Source organism: Trematomus bernacchii, unplaced genomic scaffold, assembly GCF_902827165.1.
Source record: "Trematomus bernacchii unplaced genomic scaffold, fTreBer1.1, whole genome shotgun sequence".
Taxonomy (NCBI): Eukaryota; Metazoa; Chordata; class Actinopteri; order Perciformes; family Nototheniidae; genus Trematomus; species Trematomus bernacchii.
This window is the reverse complement of record NW_022987567.1, coordinates 3,904,415-3,926,498: the sequence shown is the minus strand read 5'-3', so window position 1 is coordinate 3,926,498 and position 22,084 is coordinate 3,904,415. Positions and strand designations below refer to the sequence as shown.

The 22,084-nt window shown below is 39.4% G+C and overlaps 3 protein-coding genes across 4 annotated transcripts; 2 read left to right on the top strand and 1 right to left on the bottom strand.

Moving 5' to 3' along the window:
- Positions 1 to 1,564: 1,564 nt before the first annotated feature.
- LOC117478901 (AN1-type zinc finger protein 5-like) lies at positions 1,565 to 7,185 on the bottom strand. Of its 2 annotated transcripts, none has more exons than XM_034125842.1 (6): positions 6,975 to 7,185; positions 4,424 to 4,608; positions 4,198 to 4,330; positions 3,933 to 4,018; positions 3,598 to 3,726; positions 1,565 to 2,850 (listed from the first exon to the last, which is right to left on the bottom strand). In XM_034125842.1, the coding sequence occupies exons 2-6, from the start codon at positions 4,578 to 4,580 to the stop codon at positions 2,702 to 2,704; spliced, it is 654 nt and encodes a 217-aa protein (XP_033981733.1). In that variant the 5' UTR covers positions 4,581 to 4,608; positions 6,975 to 7,185; the 3' UTR covers positions 1,565 to 2,701. The 2 variants fall into 2 exon arrangements, with proteins under 2 accessions (XP_033981733.1, XP_033981732.1); XM_034125841.1 differs by having other exon boundaries at positions 6,980 to 7,184.
- Positions 7,186 to 8,708: 1,523 nt separating this feature from the next.
- LOC117478900 (G2/mitotic-specific cyclin-B1-like) lies at positions 8,709 to 12,674 on the top strand. Its single transcript, XM_034125840.1, has 9 exons — positions 8,709 to 8,807; positions 9,048 to 9,182; positions 9,669 to 9,809; positions 9,892 to 10,080; positions 10,177 to 10,335; positions 10,892 to 11,128; positions 11,213 to 11,353; positions 11,797 to 11,907; positions 12,014 to 12,674. The coding sequence occupies exons 1-9, from the start codon at positions 8,787 to 8,789 to the stop codon at positions 12,116 to 12,118; spliced, it is 1,239 nt and encodes a 412-aa protein (XP_033981731.1). The 5' UTR covers positions 8,709 to 8,786; the 3' UTR covers positions 12,119 to 12,674.
- Positions 12,675 to 16,902: 4,228 nt separating this feature from the next.
- LOC117478734 (G2/mitotic-specific cyclin-B1-like) lies at positions 16,903 to 21,453 on the top strand. Its single transcript, XM_034125637.1, has 9 exons — positions 16,903 to 17,160; positions 17,406 to 17,540; positions 18,074 to 18,217; positions 18,300 to 18,488; positions 18,585 to 18,743; positions 19,676 to 19,912; positions 19,998 to 20,138; positions 20,578 to 20,688; positions 20,793 to 21,453. Exons 1-9 carry the CDS (start codon positions 17,140 to 17,142, stop codon positions 20,895 to 20,897), a joined length of 1,242 nt encoding a protein of 413 aa, XP_033981528.1. The 5' UTR covers positions 16,903 to 17,139; the 3' UTR covers positions 20,898 to 21,453.
- The last annotated feature ends 631 nt before the right edge of the window (positions 21,454 to 22,084 follow it).

The following is a 22,084-nucleotide window of genomic DNA, read 5'->3' as shown; positions in this document are numbered from 1 at the left end:
AATTAAAAAATGTTCTCGTCAACGGACACATTGGGGTTCTTGACACGCATTTCTAAACACCCATCGCATGTTTCTAAATCAATATTTAATGCGTGACCACCATGAAAGATGTATGAGAAATTAAAAGTTAATGGATCATGTCTTGCTGGAGAGGTCAACAAAGTGTGTGTGTGTGTGTGTGTGTGTGTGTGAGTAATGGTTGTTAATCCTGATGAACATTTCAATTCCCACAATGTTGACATTTGAATGATCTGTATTTACTTTTATTATTGAGTTTGTCTTCCAGAGTTTCATCATTTTGCACCAAGTGAACACTTTGTTAAAAACTACATTTATATTTTGAGTTTTTGTTTTCATGTCATTGTAAATGGGATTGAGTGTATCTGTTAGTAGTGTCTGCTACGCCATCTAGTGGCTGGTCTGCTAAACGAAAACGTACATTTACACTAAACAACTACTTTGGCACAACAGTGTATTACTAAATGAATTAGCTTTTCAACAGATTTTGAGAGGCCATTAGACATTTGTGAGAATATATATTAATATATCTTACATGTTCCTCTATAGTTTCACACAATCACAGTGAGAGCATACCAGCTTTTTTATTGCCGTTATCTCAACAAAAAGGCAATTTGAAAAGTTTGAACAATATTATCCGAATTAAAACAAAGAATTCTACTATAACTGATCTAGGAACATTAGGTAATACTGAGATAATAAATGAAACTGGAACTGAATATTTTTGTAACATGAATCAAATGGAAAGAAAATAGTTACTTCTGCATAGCCACAAAAATATCTCGGGAAAAATGTCTACAATTCCTCTGGGGAGGGACATGTCTATGGTGCTGCTCTGCTGATAAAGGAGTATACTATGCAAGTGTGAGAGAGTGTGTGTGTGTGTGTGTGTGTGTGTGTGTGTAAACATACTGTCCTGATGATGGATGGATGTCAGAAGGTCACACTCTGTGCAACAGATCCCGTTTCCCCTGCAGAGACAGTGACATGTACACGCATAGTTGGCTCACAAAAATGTGTTATTACTCACTTGACATAATAACCGTCAAGTAACAAGTAAAGAAACTAGCAGAGAAAGGGAGGTGATATTCCCAGACAGAACTCAGGATTAAACTCGTAAAATCCTCTGGGATATTCTCAGAGATTAAACAAGAAAACATTGTTTCCATGTTATGTCTGTGGAGTGATGAGGTTCCTTGATATTAAACATGTTTACTTTCAGATGTATGACATTAAAATATCAGAAACTATAAAGAAAATGTAGAATATATGTATTTTTCTGATTAAAATAGAGTATAAATATGTTTTGGGGGGGAATGACGTCATACGTTATGGCAACAGACATTTAAAGCTTTATTCAAAAACCTCATTAGAAGCTTTGAAAAAATAAATACATGCGGAAAAATCATATATATATATATATATATATATATATTATATAATATAAAATATATTAATAAATAAGAGGCCAAAAGTTTACAAATAAAGCTTTCAATTTTCATTTTAGGCTGTTTCATATAAAAATAAAGAGCCATTGAATTCTTGATTTTAAATTTGTGAACATAATTTATTTACATCATAGAATTCATTCTTTATTATTGGAAGATTACACACACTGCAGTATATAAATAAAGATGTTTGTACAAACTTGCATAACTAAAGGATAAAAAAACTGAAAACACACGGATTAAGCAGCCGGACCAAAAAACTGAAAATGATTAATAACCTAACGTCCACAGGTCTAAGTCACCTCACACGATACTCACACACCAGCCGTCCAACATATTCTCCCACACACACGTTCAACACACAGTATGCGGCAATCCAACACTCCCAATGTCATGAATTTGTCTGCTCACATTAAAAATAAAAAGGAAAACATTCAATGGCGAATAAAAGGTGAAAATATTAGTGGAGCTAAACCCTTCTGAAACATCATCAATACAAGTTTAGGCTACTTGTCATACAACACACAGCTTACACAAACCTTTTTTTGAAAAATAAAATAAAACATTTCAGGTGACTTGAATGGTCATGTGACTTCAGAGGTTTTTTTCGGGGGGCGCAGAGCGGGTCACAGCATTCAGCCCGAGATCAACAGAAGGGGAAAATAATGATTGAATTCTTTCTGTGAAACGAGGGCCACACACGGCAGTGAGGGAAGGAATAAGAGCCAGCGAGAAAAAGCTGGCGATAACGTTTTTTTTCTTTTCAAAGTCTCTTTTGCGATATTCCGGGTGCACAGAGAAGCGTTACAGGTGGATAAAAACTTACCAAAGTCTGACAAGTAAGGAGGGGTTAAACTCCGACCCCACAGAGTTACGTAGTGGCCAGAAACGGGGGGAAAAAAGGACGATATCCATTTTGCTACTCAAGCCAGCAGAGAGCAAGCGCGGCTGAGATTTCGCCAACAGCGGTAAAAGTCTCGAGAGTCCAAACAGGCCCAAAGTGTCCGAGCTCCTTCAAGGCAGAGTTTTTAGGGACAGCAATCTCCATGATCTCACATTTCCAAGTGTTAAACTCACACAAAAACAAAGCTGAAAATAGACGTGAAATTTCATGCACGGGAGACAGTTTGGAAAACAATTGAGGGGGAAAACAGGTCCTTCAGGAAGAAGGGTGGGCTTGAGTTTTTTTTATTTCTTAAAGCCGGATGTCCCAGTGTTCAAAGTGAAAAACCTCTTCATATTCTCTGGATCTTGTCAGCTACGACCACAGGGTTCTCTTTTCGGATCTTGTTGGCGGCTTCGGCTCTGTAGTCGTACGGGCAGTTGTGCTTATCGGAGTAACGGTGGATTCCACAGAAGATGTTCCCACAGCGGCAGTCGAAACCTGAAACGGCACAGCAGAGGACAACCGAGTCAGATCAATAACTCATAAAAAGGTGCTTATGGTGGGCAAACATCCCCGCAGAAGTCGGAGGGTGTTTACATTAGACACTCAACTGAACAGGAATAGCATATATCAGTATTTTGGAGAAACAACACTTCGAATTTGACATTTCTGCCGGTTGTTTCATTCAGTTACGTTTTGTAAAAATGTCTTAAAAAGGCTCCAACAGAAAACCTGAAATGTGAAGCTTTCCATTATTTAAGACAGTAACCCAGTATTCTAGCGATTATCCCATCTTTTTTTGGGATCACCAGCTTAGAAATGATCCCTTAAAAAAATAGTTTATAGTTAATCCTAAAATGAAGGCATCAGTACAATATTATTAACTCAGGAAAAACGTAAGCCTTAACTTTCTTCTTTGAATGCTTTGTGTCATTTTCTGACAAATTGTACACTTACATGGGGACTATTGATTTACCTTCATAACTAGACATTATAAATATCCATAATAACATGTACATCCTTTACTAGCAATCATATCAATTTACGTTAAATGCTATTGTAATGTTCAATATTTTAACACCCATAAGACACAGAAAAAACATCGGAGAACAACCCAATCTGAGGAGGCTGGTGTTGTGTAGCAAATCTGTAAGGGCGTTGTGCGTCTGTTAAAACTTGCCGTACAGTAACGGTTTAAAAAGAACCAGCCCAGACAATAAGTCGGTGATCGGTGTTATCTCTTACCGATCAGGCCAAGCTTTTTGCGGCACAGAAAGCAGCGGCTCTTCTTGGGCTTTGTGGGCTCTGGAGTTTTGGACTCCTCGCTGCCAGAAGTGGAGGGATGAGAGGCCGAGGAGGTGGGCTGAGTCAACACTGCAGATGAACAAAAGATATAAAAACATAATAAACTCAGTAAAGTATATCTTACTAACATACACTGAGCTGCTGTACACCATTGTAAAAAGGAAAACATTACTCAGACTTAAACCCCCTTTTAATGTAAATAGAAAAGCAGAAAATATTCAGGTACGTCTAATTGTTTATTACTAGTTTATTATTATTATTGAAAATAAACCCACCTGGATCCGTTAGCTCTACTTTGCTCCCTGATGCTCCTTTCTCCTCACAGGAGAGGCTCATCTCCGTCAGGGAACTTGAAACCCCACTGCGAAGGATAAACAGAATTTTTTTAAAACATCAGGAAACTAAACAGACAGAATCATCCATAAGTCAAACCATATTTATCTGCTCAAGAGTAGGGGTGGGCGGGTTACAGGAAAACGCCGATTATACCTACTTCTGCTTTTTGCGGGCAGTACAATATACCGTGGTGCATCCCCTCACCTGAGAGCCTCGGCTGAAGCGGCGGCCTCTGCTGCCGACTCAGCAGCAGCGACTGCGGCGGCGGCAGCATTGTTCAGCGTGGCCTCTAACCTCTGGATGGCCGACGCCTCCGCTGCGTGGCCACTGCTGCTGCCTGGGGGGGGGGGGAAACGTCAACGATGGTTACAGTCGGATAAAAGGGTGAGGAGTGAAGTCCTTGTGTGCGTCTGAACACAGCAGGTCTTACCCACGGCGCTCAGAGAACCGACTCCTCCATTGTTCTGTCTGGACAGTGTCTCCTTGTGGCACACAGAGCACATGCCATTAGTCCTAGGGTTGCCATAGAAACCACAGCCATTAGCACAGAGCGTAGGCATCGGGGTCTGATTGGTCTCCTGGGCCATGGTGAAGTCTGCCGTCGGGTGAGCTGACCTGGAAACCAAAACAAAGAGGTTTTGTTAATTTAACACAACATACACTCTTATTTTTTCATCAATCAATATTGAACAAAAGGATTGTAAACCAGTAACAGAACAAAAAGTTAATTATTCCCTTAGTTGTCAAAGCAAAAAAGACAATGGTCATGTGACTCAGGCAATAAAATGTAGGGCTTGGTTTCCTGCCTAAATATCTGGTATGGTACATAAAATGATTGGTACTTTCGCAAAAAAGGACAGAAAGTAAACATCGAGTGTCTGGAATAAGATTGTGTAACAAAAAAATCCCATTAAAAACTTTACTGGCAGCTTAACCTCTTCATCAGCAACAATGACACTGTTCTGGTATCATCACATGACCCAAGTGTAGACAACGATTACAAGATGGGATCACAACCCATCCTGTTTTAAAGATAGTCTTCTGCACTGTATGCAAACACTTTTTTAATCTCCACTAATGAAGACAGTGAACTGTGGTTCAAAGCTCTGATTTTAACAATTTTTTCAAACAGCTTCTGAGAAGTTTGGCTAATTTTGTAGAAGAATGTAAAAAAAGACCAAAACATTTATATATTTTTAAGTATTAAATGTCGTAATGTAACTATTATGATGGCTTTAAATATTTGTTATAAAAACTCTTGCATATCTCAATTTCTCACAAATGGGCTGATTACAAAGGAAAGTGGTTGTAAAAATCTAAATGTATTTAAAGTGTGACTTAATATGAACTTGCATCAGCCCTTACAGTTACAATAAAGGAAGTTGTGAGGATATCCCTTTAGGGGAGGGTTATTTTAAATGAGTAAAACATGACAGAATCAAAAAAGGAAGTGTTCAAGGCACACTTCTGGTAAATTGGATCTGATGTGGTCTTTCCTCCTCAAAACTGTCATCACAGCAGTGCTACATGCAGTTTCAGTCCAACACGACCCTGTGTAGATGGCATTCGTCTGTCACGGGAGTGCAATGTGACACTGTGATCTAAGAGGTGCTACTTCAATACAGTAAGGCGGTGAACACATCTATTTAGAGACCACCTCGAGAACCTGGTGTCGTGCAAAACATGTGCATCTTGGTCAGAGTAAGTTTCCCCATTAAAGATACCATCAGCTTTCTAACCCAAGGTTGTAAACACATTGTGAAGACAGAGGCTGCCAAACTGTTTAGCTATACATGTCAGATGTCGTTTGGCAGGGGACAAATGGGCACATATTCTGACCTGGGTCCAACATTTACAACACCTGTAGCTCGCATAAAGAGTGGACCATGTCTGTCACAGAAACAAAAGCCCAACTCACTCACTGACCTTTATATGTGGTCGTACTGGCAGTATGTTAACTTAAAACTCTCCTGCGCCTCAATAAACCCTTATATACACTTACAAGTGCTTAATGGGGGTGCTTTTAACCAGTTATACTATTTTTAAAGGCTGTTTTATTCGATGCTTCCTGACAAACACCGGGCCACAGCCGTGTCACTTCCACAAATCCACTGAGTCATGCTAGCAAGCTAATGGCTGCTGCTAACGTCTTTCTTTCACATAACTATGCTACATGACACCTGGCAGGTTGGACGATACCACCCATGAGTCAACTTATAAGCGTTTGAGGTCAAAAGATGGACACCCAGAGGGACATTTAGGTATTTAACAGTATCGTTTGGCCCGTATGCTAACGATAGCTAGCCACAACAACCGTGTGAGCAGATTCTCGTGATCTCGCTAATGTTAGCATGCTAGAGGTTAGCATGCTAGAGATAAGCTAAATCCGAAAAAACAACTATTAGCACTGCTGTTGCCTTTGTTGAGTCTGTGCTTTGTTTTGGTCTAAACCAAAGACGAACTTAAGTATCTTGACATTTATTTATTTCTTTAGAGCCATAACGAGGTTATACAATAAGTGCGTGAATCAAAGCAGGCACATCACATAATCGTAAAACCTTGATGAAGTTAGCTAAAAAGATTATGTTACACTTAACTAAAAAACAACTATGATAGTGCTGTTAACAGATTAACGCTAGACAGGTCGATGTTCATTACAGATCGCCTTTATTTTAGTTAGTGGACAGGTCGGTGTTGAGAAACAATAATGTTGTTATGTTAATAGCAAAAAGTTAGCGGCTAGCTGTTAAAGCGCTTGAGTTGTATTTCATTTACAACCAGGAAAAGTTAAGCTACACGTGTTATCCAAACGTAACATTGCTTCAATCCTCGTTATTTAACAAACCCACATTTAAATCAACATAAATGAGAATCACTGTGAGCTAATAATGTACATTTAAGCTGTTTATCTTAGTGTTTCACTCTGGAAACTTCACAAACAACCACGTATGCTAATGTTAGCTAGCCACAGTTTAACTTACCTTACCTGAGAAACGTTGTTTTTTTCCCTTGAAACTTCTTTAAGACGATTTACGGTATAACTAAGTTAACCTCGATGTTTGCTATCTAGGGCCGTCTAGGTACGTTGTTGTTTGTCTCTCTTCTCACAAAAACAGACTCCCCTCCGCCTGGGAGCAGTGGTGTTTTCTCTCGTCCTCTGTCGGTGATTTGTGGACGCATCTGTTTTGTTTTACGTGTTGCCTTCGTGCCCTCTCCTTTTCCGGCGGACGTCACGGAAATGGTGACCCTCTGATTGGAAGGCTGTGGTGTTGGAAGTTACCACATACGATTTCAGGCTATTATTACTGAACTGTTAACTGCTTCTTCCAGCAAGTAAACATACTACTATAGCTTAGTGTAAGCAGGAATGGTCAACGCAGGCTGGCTGTTTTTGGATCCAAGTAAACAAGTCTGTGGTACTGCCTTCAAATGCTCATCACATCTTCCAAATTCCACCTAGAGATCCAAGTAAACTTTATTGTCAATCTTCCAGTTTGTGTGTACAGACAGAGAGATCGAAATACCGTTTCCCACAATCTCGAATATAAAAACAAATGTATACAAATATATGTGCAAATATGTATACACACAGAATCAAAGACACATTTTGACATGTGCACACATCAAGACCTAAATAAAAACACAACAATCAACAAAATAACAGTCACTTCAATATTTGAGAATGTACATTAGTGCAAAATTGTCCATAGAATGTGCAAAATATGAGTGTAAGATTGTCCATAATCCAGAGATTTCTGTACGTTCACGGTTCAGCTTTGATTGCTAATTAGTATGTATGTTTAATGTTGTTCTATGTCCAGTTATCTTCCCAAAGACATGTAAGTAAACAGTATTCACAGTAATGGACAATCATACATGGATTAAAAACTAAACAGACCAGAAAAACCGCACAAAACACAAGCAAATACAAATTACCACAAAATAAGCACCAGACTATTCATGACTACATGGCCCTACATGATCATCTAATTTTTCACATATTGACCCCAATCAACACAAAACAAAGCTGTTAAGTCCATGACAATTACACCTATATTAAAATAGGGGGTCAGAAACACAATTAAATAAAAAACAAAACAAATAAGAAAGCACTGGGCATTAAGCTGTATGTGCCTATGTAATGGGTGGGGGAGGAATAAGTAGTGGGAAAAAAAACCTGATATTTTATCAATGCAAAATGTGTGTATTCTGGGGGTTTATAAGAATCAGAATCAGTTTATTGCAAGTACTTTTTTACATTCAAGGAATTTGCTTTAGTGTATAATGGTTCATACTAAAACACGATTAAATACATAATAATGAAACACTGTGTACAACAAACACACACAAAAACACAATATAATATGACAACAATGAAAACTTGTGTACAGTCTATCTGAATTAAAAGTGGAAGAGCTGTGCAAAAATGTCAGACGACTGTGCAAACGTTTAAAGTAAGGACTATGAGAAAGAGTTTGTAGTAGTGTATATGTTCGTTTATGGGAAGAACACAATCAACAATACTTCAAATGAGAAAGTGTGAAAGATAACAAGCAAGACGTCACAGGAAAAGGAAGAGCGGAAATGTAAGTCACGTGACCACTGGTTGGCTGGGGAACGCATTCGAAACATCTGCGCTCGACCAATCAGATTCTCGGAGCATTCAGCCCTCAGCGAATCAGATCGTAGGGAGCGAGGATTTAAACCTGGACGCTGAACCTCAAAGATACACCGCATCATTCTCCATTACGACTGCCTTCCTGCCTGTCTGTTGAAGCGACGCATATTTCGAAATGGCACTCCGAGTAACCAGAGTAAGTATTTTAATGTTTATCATTATTCTTTATTTGACAGTAATTCTGTATAGAGGAAATGTGTCTGTCTTGGATTTTTTTTTTTTTTTAAATATCTACATGATATCTCTTAAATGCCCTCGTGCTTAGCTGTGGGATTTGCTCTCGTGCAGAGCGTTCTATAGAAAGAATTCGACGTGAGCCTTTTAAACAATTACAAATTAATGGCATGCACTTTAACGTTTTTTTCTTCTTCTGCAGACCCGCTTGGCTTCAGCCAGAAATGCTGAAATTCAGCTCGCTGGAAAGGCCTGCACGGTCACCGGGCCCACAAAGCCCCGAGCGGCTCTCGGTGAAATTGGAAACATTGGAATTAACAAAGAAGTACAGAAGAAGGTAAGATTTTGACTACATTTTATAATCTAGGTAGGATGCCAACACCTGGAAAAACACGGCAAATATTCAGCTAATTATCGTAGCCATGCATGTAAGATTATTGGTAGGCTTTGAGGGCTAAATAACAGAAAACAATCACTTTCCATTTTTATCAATCAACGTGGGAATGTGTTTTTACATACAATCTTGTCTGCATGCTTCTCACGACTAAAGCCTTTTATGCAAAATTACTACAGCTGTGCTCTTGATGTAACAACAAGCAAAGCCTGGTAACGTTGTCTTGAAGCACATGGTTACATTTGCTTTTTAGAAGGGGTTCACCCAAGTTCTGAAAGATTGACCATGTAAAACCATTTTTACACACTTCTATAAAATAGATAACCTTCTCTACAATTCAGTTGTACACAATTAATCCAGAGCAGTTGCCGCAAGCTATGAAATGGTGGCCAGCACAGTTCTGACTTTAATCCATCTTTTTCTTTTTAGGCTGTCAAGACAGAGGCCACAAAGAAGATCAAAGTCCCCGTTACCAAAGTTGAAAAAGCAGTTGCTGTTGAACAGCCCAAACCAAAAACTGTGGTTCCTGTTAAACCTGAGCCAGAAGTTAAACCTGAGCCAGAAGTCCAGGTGAGTGAATCCCAGCAGCTATCTGCTCAAACAAAAATGGCTGCCGGGTGTGGTTCTAATGTTGGGAATTCCACCATTCCAGGTTATCCCTGAACCAGCCTCCCCAACTCCCATGGAGACTTCTGGCTGTGCCCCTGCAGACCTCTGCCAAGCCTTCTCAGACGTCATTCTTCACACCGCTGTCAGGGATGTGGATGCAGATGACTACGAAAACCCCATGCTCTGCAGCGAATATGTGAAGGAAATCTACAACTACCTGCGTCAGCTCGAGGCAAGCAAATTAATATTCTTCAACTGGCTATATGCATTGGAGATTCCTCTTCCCCCTCTACTACTTGTGGATTTTAACCAATTTTTGTCTCTACAGGTGGAGCAGAACGTCAGAGCCACTTATCTGCAGGGTCGTGAGGTGACTGGGAACATGCGGGCCATTCTCATTGACTGGTTGGTGCAAGTGAGCCTCAAGTTCCGTCTGCTGCAGGAGACCATGTACCTGACCGTGGGAATAATTGACCGCTTTCTTCAGGTGTGTAAATGTATATCTTGTCCCGTTTTGTTTTTTTTGCATGACATGGCTAGCTTAAAGGTCACCTCTTGTGCAAAATCCACTTTCTCATGTCTTTTTATACATCAACATGTGTCCCCTCTGTGTAAAGAGATTCTGAAAGTTTCAGAAAAAAAGATTCTCTCACTTTTTGTCCTGATCCATTTATATAAAAACCTGTCTGAAAATGAGCTGATCAGATTTTTTTTGGCTCGTGTAACCATTAGCCAATCACCAACCAAGGAAACCCCCCCACCTTATCACCTGAATCTCCTCCTAGAGCACCATTGTGTTCTTTTTAACCAAATATCTCTGAGGGGCGTGGGGAGTGGCTCCTTATTTTCATCTAAAGTAACAGACAGAGAATCAGCGCTTTTGAAACAGAGGGGATTATGGGATGCTCCAATGGGTGATCTGTTTGGTATTTCGAGCCAAACACTTCAGAGACATGTTTTGCATATATCTGAGACTTATAATATATTGATGAAAAACAGTATAAATCCTTGTGTCTAAAGTCCTGTGATTGCACCTACAACAGGACAACCCAGTCCCCAAGAAGCAGCTGCAGCTCGTCGGCGTGACTGCCATGTTCCTGGCTTCCAAATACGAGGAGATGTACCCCCCCGAGATCTCAGACTTTGCCTACGTGACCGACAGGGCCTACACCACCGCCGAGATCAGAGACATGGAGATGAGCATCCTGCGAGTGCTCAAGTTCCAGCTGGGCCGCCCTCTTCCCCTGCAGTTCCTCAGAAGAGCGTCAAAGGTTTACGAGGTTTGTAGCATTTTATCAGCAAACTAGACTAATTTTCTGCTTTGAGATCTTCAATTTGTTGATGATGTCCAATGTCAACCTCAGGTAACAGCTGAGCAGCACACCCTGGCTAAATACCTCCTGGAGCTCACCATGGTAGACTACGAGATGGTTCACATGCCACCTTCCATTGTTGCAAGTGCTTCTCTGGCTCTCAGTCTCAAGGTCTTGGACGCTGGCGAATGGGTGAGTTAACCTCTTCCTAAATACGTCTGTATCAGATGAGGAAAATATCATTACTTGTGACAAATGAACAGATGGTTTATACAGTTTAGATTATAGTATACTGCTAAAATAACTCATTGTCTATTAAAGGAAAATATTTCCAAGAGAGCAAAATGCAGTTGTTCAATATGCTAAAATAACACTTCTGGCTCTCTTTTGAAACTTTCATATTTTTACAAGACTAAGCTAATAAGTGCATCTTCAAAAATATTAAAAGGTGGCATATCATCGATTTAAATATTGGCCAATATGTGTATTTCAAGGCTACATTTGCTACAAAAGTGTACAAAGTGGGGTGTTTCCTTTAAAAATGGTTGCCTCAGTCATAAAATGGTCTTGGAGCATTTACTGTCAAGTGGATTAAATGCTTTTCTGAAGGACATCTGTGTATTGTCTCTTCTCAGGACGTGACTCTGCAGCACTACATGGAATACACGGCAGAGAGTTTGATTCCTGTGATGGCACACATTGCCAAGAATGTACTGAAGGTGAACGACGGTACGACCAAACATATGGTAAGTGTAAAACAAACAAAACTCAAGTGTCAACATTTGTGTACTTGAAAAGGATGAATCCTTAATTTGGATTTACTTCTAACCCAATCATTTTCTCTCATTCCAGGCCATTAAAGGAAAGTACTCCACTTCCAAGCAGATGAGGATTGCCACCATCGTGCAGCTCAAGTCTTCAGTGGTGACGGATATTGCAAAGCAGCTCACTGTATGAGAAGACTTTTGGCACCGATTTGTACAGTTGTAACTTAAACTTTTTAATGTGACCCAAGGAGCTGCACACCAAGGACCAAATCAGTAGTTTGCATGTTTTACCAACTGAAATCGTGAATACTTTTAATGACTCTTTTTCTAAAGCATGCTACAAGTTTTAATTTAAAAGCTAGCCCTCACACAAAATGGCAGTTCAGTCTTGGAAAAGGAGTGAACCATATCAGGCTTATTTACTCAGTATGAGTTTCAGTCTGTATGACTGCTCTAATGCAACCCTAATCACTTTTTTACATCATAAATACACTACTTGGGATGTTGGCTGACTGAAATCTTGACTGTCTATAGTTATTTTTATAGCTTATCTGCTGCTCTGGCTGCAAATCTAAAACTTGTGGCATGCTTTCAAATGGTCCCGAATATCTAAAGTGGCCAGGTGTGACTTTTATATGAATTTTTTTTTTTCTTGTGTGAATGTGTCAAATGTACAGCAATACTTTTAAAATCCTTTAAGATGCTTAATTTTTTTTAAGCTTTTATTAAAAATATTTCAGACCAGACATTTGTTTCCTTGTCATTAATGTTGATCACCACCAGAGGGGGCTCTCAGCTTAAAGTTCTCTGCTTCATCTTTCTTCAGCAGAAAATCTAGACTTTGATCGCTATATTTTCAGTTAATATTGACCTTACTGAGCTACAAAACTATATGGTCATATTTAATGGTATTTAGTACAGAGTGATTCAAAAGCATCACTTCTTGAAAGGTGCTTTACATCACTTTTTAGTTATATAATTCCTGGTCATTCTTAATGCTTCCATCCTGAACACACTGAAGTATCCACTAATTTAACATTAGTCTATTGCTGCAGTTTAACTAATGATTTATTTCTATATGTCCACCAGGGAGCACAATTAAAATGCTAATATACCTTGGTCAAATTCTTAATTTACATACAAATCTGATCCAAATAAAACGCTTCAGTTTCCAGTTTTGTCCATTGTGCAGCTCTCTACCATGTTTATCACACTTCATGAATAAGGTGCAATGTGACAGGAACAGGTGTTCTTAAAAACAAAGTCTACCACGGAGCCTGCATGTGCAAAACCAGCTTCCTGATACTGATGTAGTTAAAGTTCAGCCATCAACATTTTTTGTGTGTTTTCATGTCAATGTCTTCTGTGAGGACAGCTTGCAGTAACACTAAGGTTGCAGAATATTTGTTAAAGTTGAGTATCTTGACCTAGTCCACTTGCTGACAAAAAACTCCCTGGCTATTCATGCAGTCCAATACAATGTGTTATCCATTATAACCTGATCAATAAAGTGAGAATCCAATAGTTATCATTGGTAGACTTTTACCCAAGTAGCCTACTGTACTTAAAGGTAGGGTAGGTAAGAATGGAGAAACCAGCTCGAGTGCGCTAGAATTTTAAAGTACGCAGCCGAAAAAAATCTGCCCCTTCTTTCAGACTTCCTTAGAGCCCCTCCAATACACACGACCAATGAGGCCACGAGATAAGTTTGTGCACGAGATGGAAGGCTGACAGGCAGGTAGGCCATCCAGTTATTTTAGCCAGGCCGGCTCAGATGATTGGTTGTGCTTTTTACAGCGGCACGGCTTCCACAGATGCATTTTTGTTATGTATTCATTGCTATCGGGATGTTAAGAGCATTCCATGGAATATAACAAAGTGTTTCTGAAGTGAATTACCTACCCACCTTTAACTAGAATGTATATACTAACAAAGGACTGGCTTATCTAAAGCCAGTTGAGTAGCACTTCAAATGGTTTGGCTCTGAAACCTAATGTTGGCCTACTTATGATTCTGTTTCCTTCAAGTTTGTATCTTCTTGGTCGAATGCACTTATGCACTCTTTTTCTTCAGTATTTCCATCTTTATGCAACCCTATACTTTTACCCCTACAATTTTGGAAATATTGTACTTGTTACTCCACTATCTTTATTTGATAGCTTCATTAACCTTAAAGATTCAAATTGATAACAAACCCCCCCCCCCTCCCCCCCTCCCTAATGAATGTTATGATCTACATCTCAGTTTTTAATCTACTCCTTAACCAGATGCAACATTAAAGCGATTAATACATCAATACTTATTATCCCAAAAATATTCTGAAATGGGCCATTGTTACGCCCAGATCTAGGGGAACCTAGGCGCAGCATAACATGTGCACTCTCCCCACTCCCAAGAACATGGACACCGAGACAAAGAATGCCGTTTGGTAATTTTAATTACCAACGTTTTTACATAGAGGCGCAACAACCCACAAAACAAACAAATCTTTGAACACATACATCTTGCCTAACAAATAAGAAAAATAAACGTACAGGAGTGATTCTACAATTTAGGGTACATTCCATGTCCATTGATGTCCATTGATGATAATTATAATTATTCCAACTATTTTCTTCAAAAATATCATATTTTGCCTATTATTGGAAAGCATGTTATAATATCACACAAACATTATGTGCATCCTATGCTTTATTTACCTTGAAATGTGTCATGATGTTCTTAAATTGTCAGTTTTTGCTCTGTCCGTTTTTCAGTTGAGGGTGTCTTGGTTTCAAAATAATGAATAAAAACCATTAAAGTAAATAAAAAAAAGTATTCATTTATTTCAAAAGTCTAAATACTAAAGAATAATAACATCTTTTTAATTGATTTCCTCCTTTAAATAATTTAAATATCTTAATATATGAATGTCCGCAAAAGTTCTGTCAACTATGTTACTAACAGAACTCCCCCATTTAACTCAAAAATGGTTTGTCCCAATACCATGTCACCAGCATCACATGATGCCATGTTCCTCTTTGGCAGACATTTTGAACACACTGTGGTGATTGTCCTCTAATTTTTTACAATATTTTATGTATAATAGCACATGGTCAATTAATATACTCATTGACAATCAACAATGTTACGTACATTGTTATGGTTTACAATTGTTTAATGATTTTAATTCAATTATATGTTCAAATGTGATGTTAACCTGTTCAAGAAAATGACATGTGGTCATCCAAGCAAGGCCTACCATAGAGTGGCGAAGTCCCTCCCACTTACTTCCGGGGTATGGGACCTTATTCCGGAAAAGTTATGCATTGAAGTCAATGGGGAGAGAAAACTTATCTTTCGATCCCGTTTGAATTGTGCCATGAATTACACATATGATGTTTGTCAATCTTAAAAAATCATTTCCATGTCAAAAAAGTCACAGTTTGTCGTAAAACTGTTGAAATATAAGACTATGAAAAATACGTAACTAGAAAGACTACAAATCCCAGAGTCGCGTAAGTGATGTCACAATTGTTTACCTCCACCATTCAGATACCTAAGATCAGCGCAATATAGATATAATCTATCTATATGGCGCTGGCTAAGATAAGATAACTTTAACAAGATGCCTGTGTGCTTAGTACCAGGTTGTTATTATACCAGCAATGGGTCTTGCTCGTTCTTTTGCTTCCCGTCTGATGAAACGACCAGGAGTGGCTTGATCAAGTTAGCTACCTAGCTAGTAGCTAGCACGTTAGTTAGCATTACAGCCTTGTCATTTTTATTAGCCTTAACATGAAGTAACATTAAGTAACCCAAAATGTTAAACAGTAAGAGTAGTAGTCATATTTCGTGAACCCTTTGAATAGTACTGTCACCGGTGTGATCATTCTATAATACACCATTTAATTCCGGGGGAGAAATGCTAATGCTAACGTTAGCATCGGCGATCTTTTCTACTTCATGCTATCTGCACAAATGGTTGACATTAAACATTAAAACGACCAGGCAGTTCAGAGAGAATCAAAGGAAGGCAGGCTTTGCATGACATTCTTCAGGACGTGTTTCATTGTGGTGATAGTCAATCGTTTGTTGACAAGACAGTAGTGACGGCCATCTTGGTGACGTGTGTGGTTGACCAGAGATGTAGTTCATTGAGCCTTTCACACAAACAAATGTGTTACTTCACAGTTTTACGACACATTTTAATTTTTTTGACTTGCAAAATTATCTTTTAAATTGACAAACATCATATGTGTAATTCGTGGCACAATTCAAACGGGATCGAAAGATAATCTTTCTCTCTCCATTGACTTCAATGCATAACTTTTCCGAAATAAGGTCCCATGGGGCTCAACCGGAAGGGGAGGGACTTCGCCACTATTGAAATGATGGGTCAAAATAGGGAAGTTGTCAACTAGGTTACCTGTCAACTAAGTTACCCAGTACTGTAATAACTGTAGTAACAGTTATTACATTTATATCAAATAAAATAAAAAAATGTTTAAGCTTTGCAACCAGTGGATATGTTACACTGAGGAATATACTAACTTGAACCACTGATTGTTCTATTGAGAAAGAACACTTTCTTTGTACTGTTTTGTTGATGTGAAATGCACCCTAAATTATAGAATCACTCACTAGGCTTACCTACTCTGGCATATAAACAGGAGAAAACGAGAATTAACCAAAAGAAAAGGGTTTTGCACTCCTGAGAAAAACAAAACTTGTCTTACAAGACAGGTTAACTTTGTATATTTTGAAATCTTAGAAAGATAAACTAACGGACCGGTATACGGTAGAATTACACACACAGCACAACAGGTCAGATATCTCAACACGCGCAGAGTTGGAGGAGAAGTTGAGAGAGCAGCCGGGGAACTGCACGGCTGCAGCTTAATATGCTCCCGTCTCCTCAGGTGGACCAATCAGCATGGAGAAGGTAGCTAATCAGCTAACGGGCACCACCTGCTTGCAATGCTCACTCACACACACACACTCACAGACACAGGAGGAGGGAAAAATATACACACAAATGACCTAACGACCCAGGGTCGTAACAGCCATTCTGCATAATGAGTACTGTTAATTTGAGTACATGCTATAGCCCTCAGCGAATCAGATCGTAGGGAGCGAGGATTTAAACCTGGACGCTGAACCTCAAAAATACACCGCATCATTCTCCATTACGACTGCCTGCCTGTCTGTTGAAGCGACGCATATTTCGAAATGGCACTCCGAGTAACCAAAGTAAGTATTTTAATGTTTATCATTATTCTTTATTTGACAGTAATTCTGTATAGAGGAAATGTGTCTTTATTGGATTTTTTTCAATTTATTTTTTAAAATATCTACATGATATCTCTTAAATGCCCTCGTGCTTAGCTGTGGGATTTGCTCTCGTGCAGAGCGTTCTATAGAAATAATTCGACGTGAGCCTTTTAAACAATTACAAATTAATGGCATGCACTATAAGGTTTTTTTTTCTTCTGCAGACCCGCTTGGCTTCAGCCAGAAATGCTGAAATTCAGCTCGCTGGAAAGGCCTGCACGGTCACCGGGCCCACAAAGCCCCGAGCGGCTCTCGGTGAAATTGGAAACATTGGAATTAACAAAGAAGTACAGAAGAAGGTAAGATTTTGACTAGGCTACATTTTATAATCTAGGTAGGATGCCAACACCTGGAAAAAAATGGCAAATGTTCAGCTAATTATCGTAGCCATGCATGTAAGATTATTGGTAGGCTTTGTTGAGGGCTAAATAACTGAAAACAATCACTTTCCATTTTTATCAAAATCAACGTGGGAATGTTTTTTTACATACAATCTTGTCTGCATGCTTCTCACGACTAAAACCTTTTATGCAAAATGACTACAGCTGTGCTCTGATGTAACAACAAGCAAAGCCATGGTAACGTTGTCTTGAAGCACATGGTTACATTTGCTTTTTAGAAGGGGTTCACCCAAGTTCTGAAAGATTGACCATGTAAAAGCATTTTTACACACTTCTCTAAAATACTAAATGTCTGCCCAGCATTTAAATTGACAGTGTCTAGATAACCTACTCTGGATTAATTGTGTACAACTGAATTGTAGAGTGGTTGCCGCAAGCTATGAAATGGTGGCCAGCACAGTTCTGACTTTAATCGATCTTTTTCTTTTTAGGCTGTCAAGACAGAGGCCACAAAGAAGATCAAAGTCCCTGTTACCAAAGTTGAAAAAGCAGTTGCTGTTGTTGAACAGCCCAAACCAAAAACTGTGGTTCCTGTTAAACCTGAGCCAGAAGTTAAACCTGAGCCAGAAGTCCAGGTGAGTGAATCCCAGCAGCTATCTGATCAAACAAAAATGGCTGCCGGGTGTGGTTCTAATGTTGGGAATTCCACCATTCCAGGTTATCCCTGAACCAGCCTCCCCAACTCCCATGGAGACTTCTGGCTGTGCCCCTGCAGACCTCTGCCAAGCCTTCTCAGACGTCATTCTTCACATCGCTGTCAGGGATGTGGATGCAGATGACTACGAAAACCCCATGCTCTGCAGCGAATATGTGAAGGAAATCTACAAGTACCTGCGTCAGCTCGAGGCAAGCAAATTCATATTCTTCAACTGGCTATATGCATTGGAGATTCCTCTCCCCCCTCTACTACTTGTGGATTTTAACCCATTTTTGTCTCCACAGGTGGAGCAGAACGTCAGAGCCACTTATCTGCAGGGTCGTGAGGTGACTGGGAACATGCGGGCCATTCTCATTGACTGGTTGGTGCAAGTGAGCCTCAAGTTAAGTCTGCTGCAGGAGACCATGTACCTGACCGTGGGAATAATTGACCGCTTTCTTCAGGTGTGTAAATGTATATCTTGTCCCGTTTTGTTTTTTTTGCATGACATGGCTAGCTTAAAGGTCACCTCTTATGCAAAATCCACTTTTTCATGTCTTCTATACATCAACATGTGTCCCCTCTGTGTAAAGAGATTCTGAAAGTTTCAGAAAAAAAGATTCTCTCTCTTTGTCCTGATCCATTTATATAAGAACCTGTCTGAAAATAAGCTGATCAGATTTTGGCCACTTCATGATGTCATAACGATTTTTTTTGTAACCATTAGCCAATCACCAACCAAGGGACTCCCAGCAGCTTCTACTGAAGCCTTCCGAGTAAATCGCCAGAACGCCGACACTTCCTCATCTCCACCGCTCCCATGTTTTATTTTGTGTTGCCATAAGTTAGTCTCTCTGCATTTGTGCGCTCGGCTAATGCTAATAATGCGAGGATAATAAAATGGCGGCTCTACAAAACATTTCAGAGTTTTACGGGGCGTGGTTTGCAATTCGCCCAGCCAATCAGAACTGGGGCACTTTTTTTCCCCCAGGAAAGTACCATCTCTCAGCAGGCACTAACAATGGGGGTAAAAGATCCCGGCACTAAGTATTCTTTTTGGTGTGAACGCGACATAAGGGGTACTAACGAAACTAAACGCGAAAAGTACGGGGAAAAGTACTCCGGTGTGAACGCGGCTATTGTGTTCTTTTTAACCAAATATCTCTCAGAGGGGCGTAGGGAATGGCTCCATATTTTCATCTAAAGTAACAGACAGAGAATCAGCGCTTTTGAAACAGAGGGGATTATGGGATGCTTGCTACAATGGGTGATCTGTTTGGTATTTCGAGCCAAACACTTCAGAGACATGTTTTGCATATATCTGAGACTTATAATATATTGATGAAAAACAGTATAAATCCTTGTGTCTAAAGTCCTGTGATTGCACCTACAACAGGACAACCCAGTCCCCAAGAAGCAGCTGCAGCTCGTCGGCGTGACTGCCATGTTCCTGGCTTCCAAATACGAGGAGATGTACCCCCCCGAGATCTCAGACTTTGCCTACGTGACCGACAGGGCCTACACCACCGCCGAGATCAGAGACATGGAGATGAGCATCCTGCGAGTGCTCAAGTTCCAGCTGGGCCGCCCTCTTCCCCTGCAGTTCCTCAGAAGAGCGTCAAAGGTTTACGAGGTTTGTAGCATTTTATCAGCAAACTAGACTAATTTTCTGCTTTGAGATCTTCAATTTGTTGATGATGTCCAATGTCTCTCCTCAGGTAACAGCTGAGCAGCACATCCTGGCTAAATACCTCCTGGAGCTCACCATGGTAGACTACGAGATGGTTCACATGCCACCTTCCATTGTTGCAAGTGCTTCTCTGGCTCTCAGTCTCAAGGTCTTGGACACTGGCGAATGGGTGAGTTAACCTCTTCCTAAATACGTCTATCAGATGAGGAAAATATCATTACTTGTGACAAATGAACAGATGGTTTATACAGTTTAGATTATAGTATACTGCTAAAATAACTCATTGTCTATTAAAGGAAAATATTTCCAAGAGAGCAAAATGCAGTTGTTCAATATGCTAAAATAACACTTCTGGCTCTCTTTTGAAACTTTCATATTTTTACAAGACTAAGCTAATAAGTGCATCTTCAAAAATATTAAGGTGGCATATCATCGATTTAAATATTGGCCAATATGTGTATTTCAAGGCTACATTTGCTACAAAAGTGTACAAAGTGGGGTGTTTCCTTTAAAAATGGTTGCCTCAGTCATAAAATGGTCTTGGAGCATTTACTGTCAAGTGGATTAAATGCTTTTCTGAAGGACATCTGTGTATTGTCTCTTCTCAGGACGTGACTCTGCAGCACTACATGGAATACACGGCAGAGAGTTTGATTCCTGTGATGGCACACATTGCCAAGAATGTACTGAAGGTGAACGACGGTACGACCAAACATATGGTAAGTGTAAAACAAACAAAACTCAAGTGTCAACATTTGTGTACTTGAAAAGGATGAATCCTTAATTTGGATTTACTTCTAACCCAATCATTTTCTCATTCCAGGCCATTAAAGGAAAGTACTCCACTTCCAAGCAGATGAGGATTGCCACCATCGCGCAGCTCAAGTCTTCAGTGGTGACGGATATTGCAAAGCAGCTCACTGTATGAGAAGACTTTTGGCACCGATTTGTACAGTTGTAACTTAAACTTTTTAATGTGACCCAAGGAGCTGCACACCAAGGACCAAATCAGTGGTTTGCATGTTTTACCAACTGAAATCGTGAATACTTTTAATGACTCTTTTTCTAAAGCATGCTACAAGTTTTAATTTAAAAGCTAGCCCTCACACACAATGGCAGTTCAGTCTTGGAAAAGGAGTGAACCATATCAGGCTTATTTACTCGGTATGAGTTTCAGTCTGTATGAATGCTCTAATGCAACCCTAATCACTTTTTTTACATCATAAATACACTACTTGGGATGTTGGCTGACTGAAATCTTGACTGTCTATAGTTATTTTTATAGCTTATCTGCTGCTCTGGCTGCAAATCTAAAACTTGTGGCATGCTTTCAAATGGTCCCGAATATCTAAAGTGGCCAGGTGTGACTTTTATATGAATTTTTTTTTCCTTGTGTGAATGTGTCAAATGTACAGCAATACTTTTAAAATCCTTTAAGATGCTTAATTTTTTTTAAGCTTTTATTAAAAATATTTCAGACCAGACATTTGTTTCCTTGTCATTAATGTTGATCACCACCAGAGGGGGCTCTCAGCTTAAAGTTCTCTGCTTCATCTTTCTTCAGCAGAAAATCTAGACTTTGATCGCTATATTTTCAGTTAATATTGACCTTACTGAGCTACAAAACTATATGGTCATATTTAATGGTATTTAGTACAGAGTGATTCAAAAGCATCACTTCTTGAAAGGTGCTTTACATCACTTTTTAGTTATATAATTCCTGGTCATTCTTAATGCTTCCATCCTGAACACACTGAAGTATCCACTAATTTAACATTAGTCTATTGCTGCAGTTGAACTAATGATTTATTTCTATATGTCCACCAGGGAGCACAATTAAAATGCTAATATACCTTGGTCAAATTCTTAATTTACATACAAATCTGATCCAAATAACACATTTCAGTTTCCAGTCTTATGTCCATTGTGCAGCTCTCTACCATGTTTATCACACTTCATGAATAAGGTGCAATGTGACAGGAACAGGTGTTCTTAAAAACAAAGTCTACCACGGAGCCTGCATGTGCAAAACCAGCTTCCTGATACTGATGTAGTTAAAGTTCAGCCATCAACATTTTTTGTGTGTTTTCATGTCAATGTCTTCTGTGAGGACAG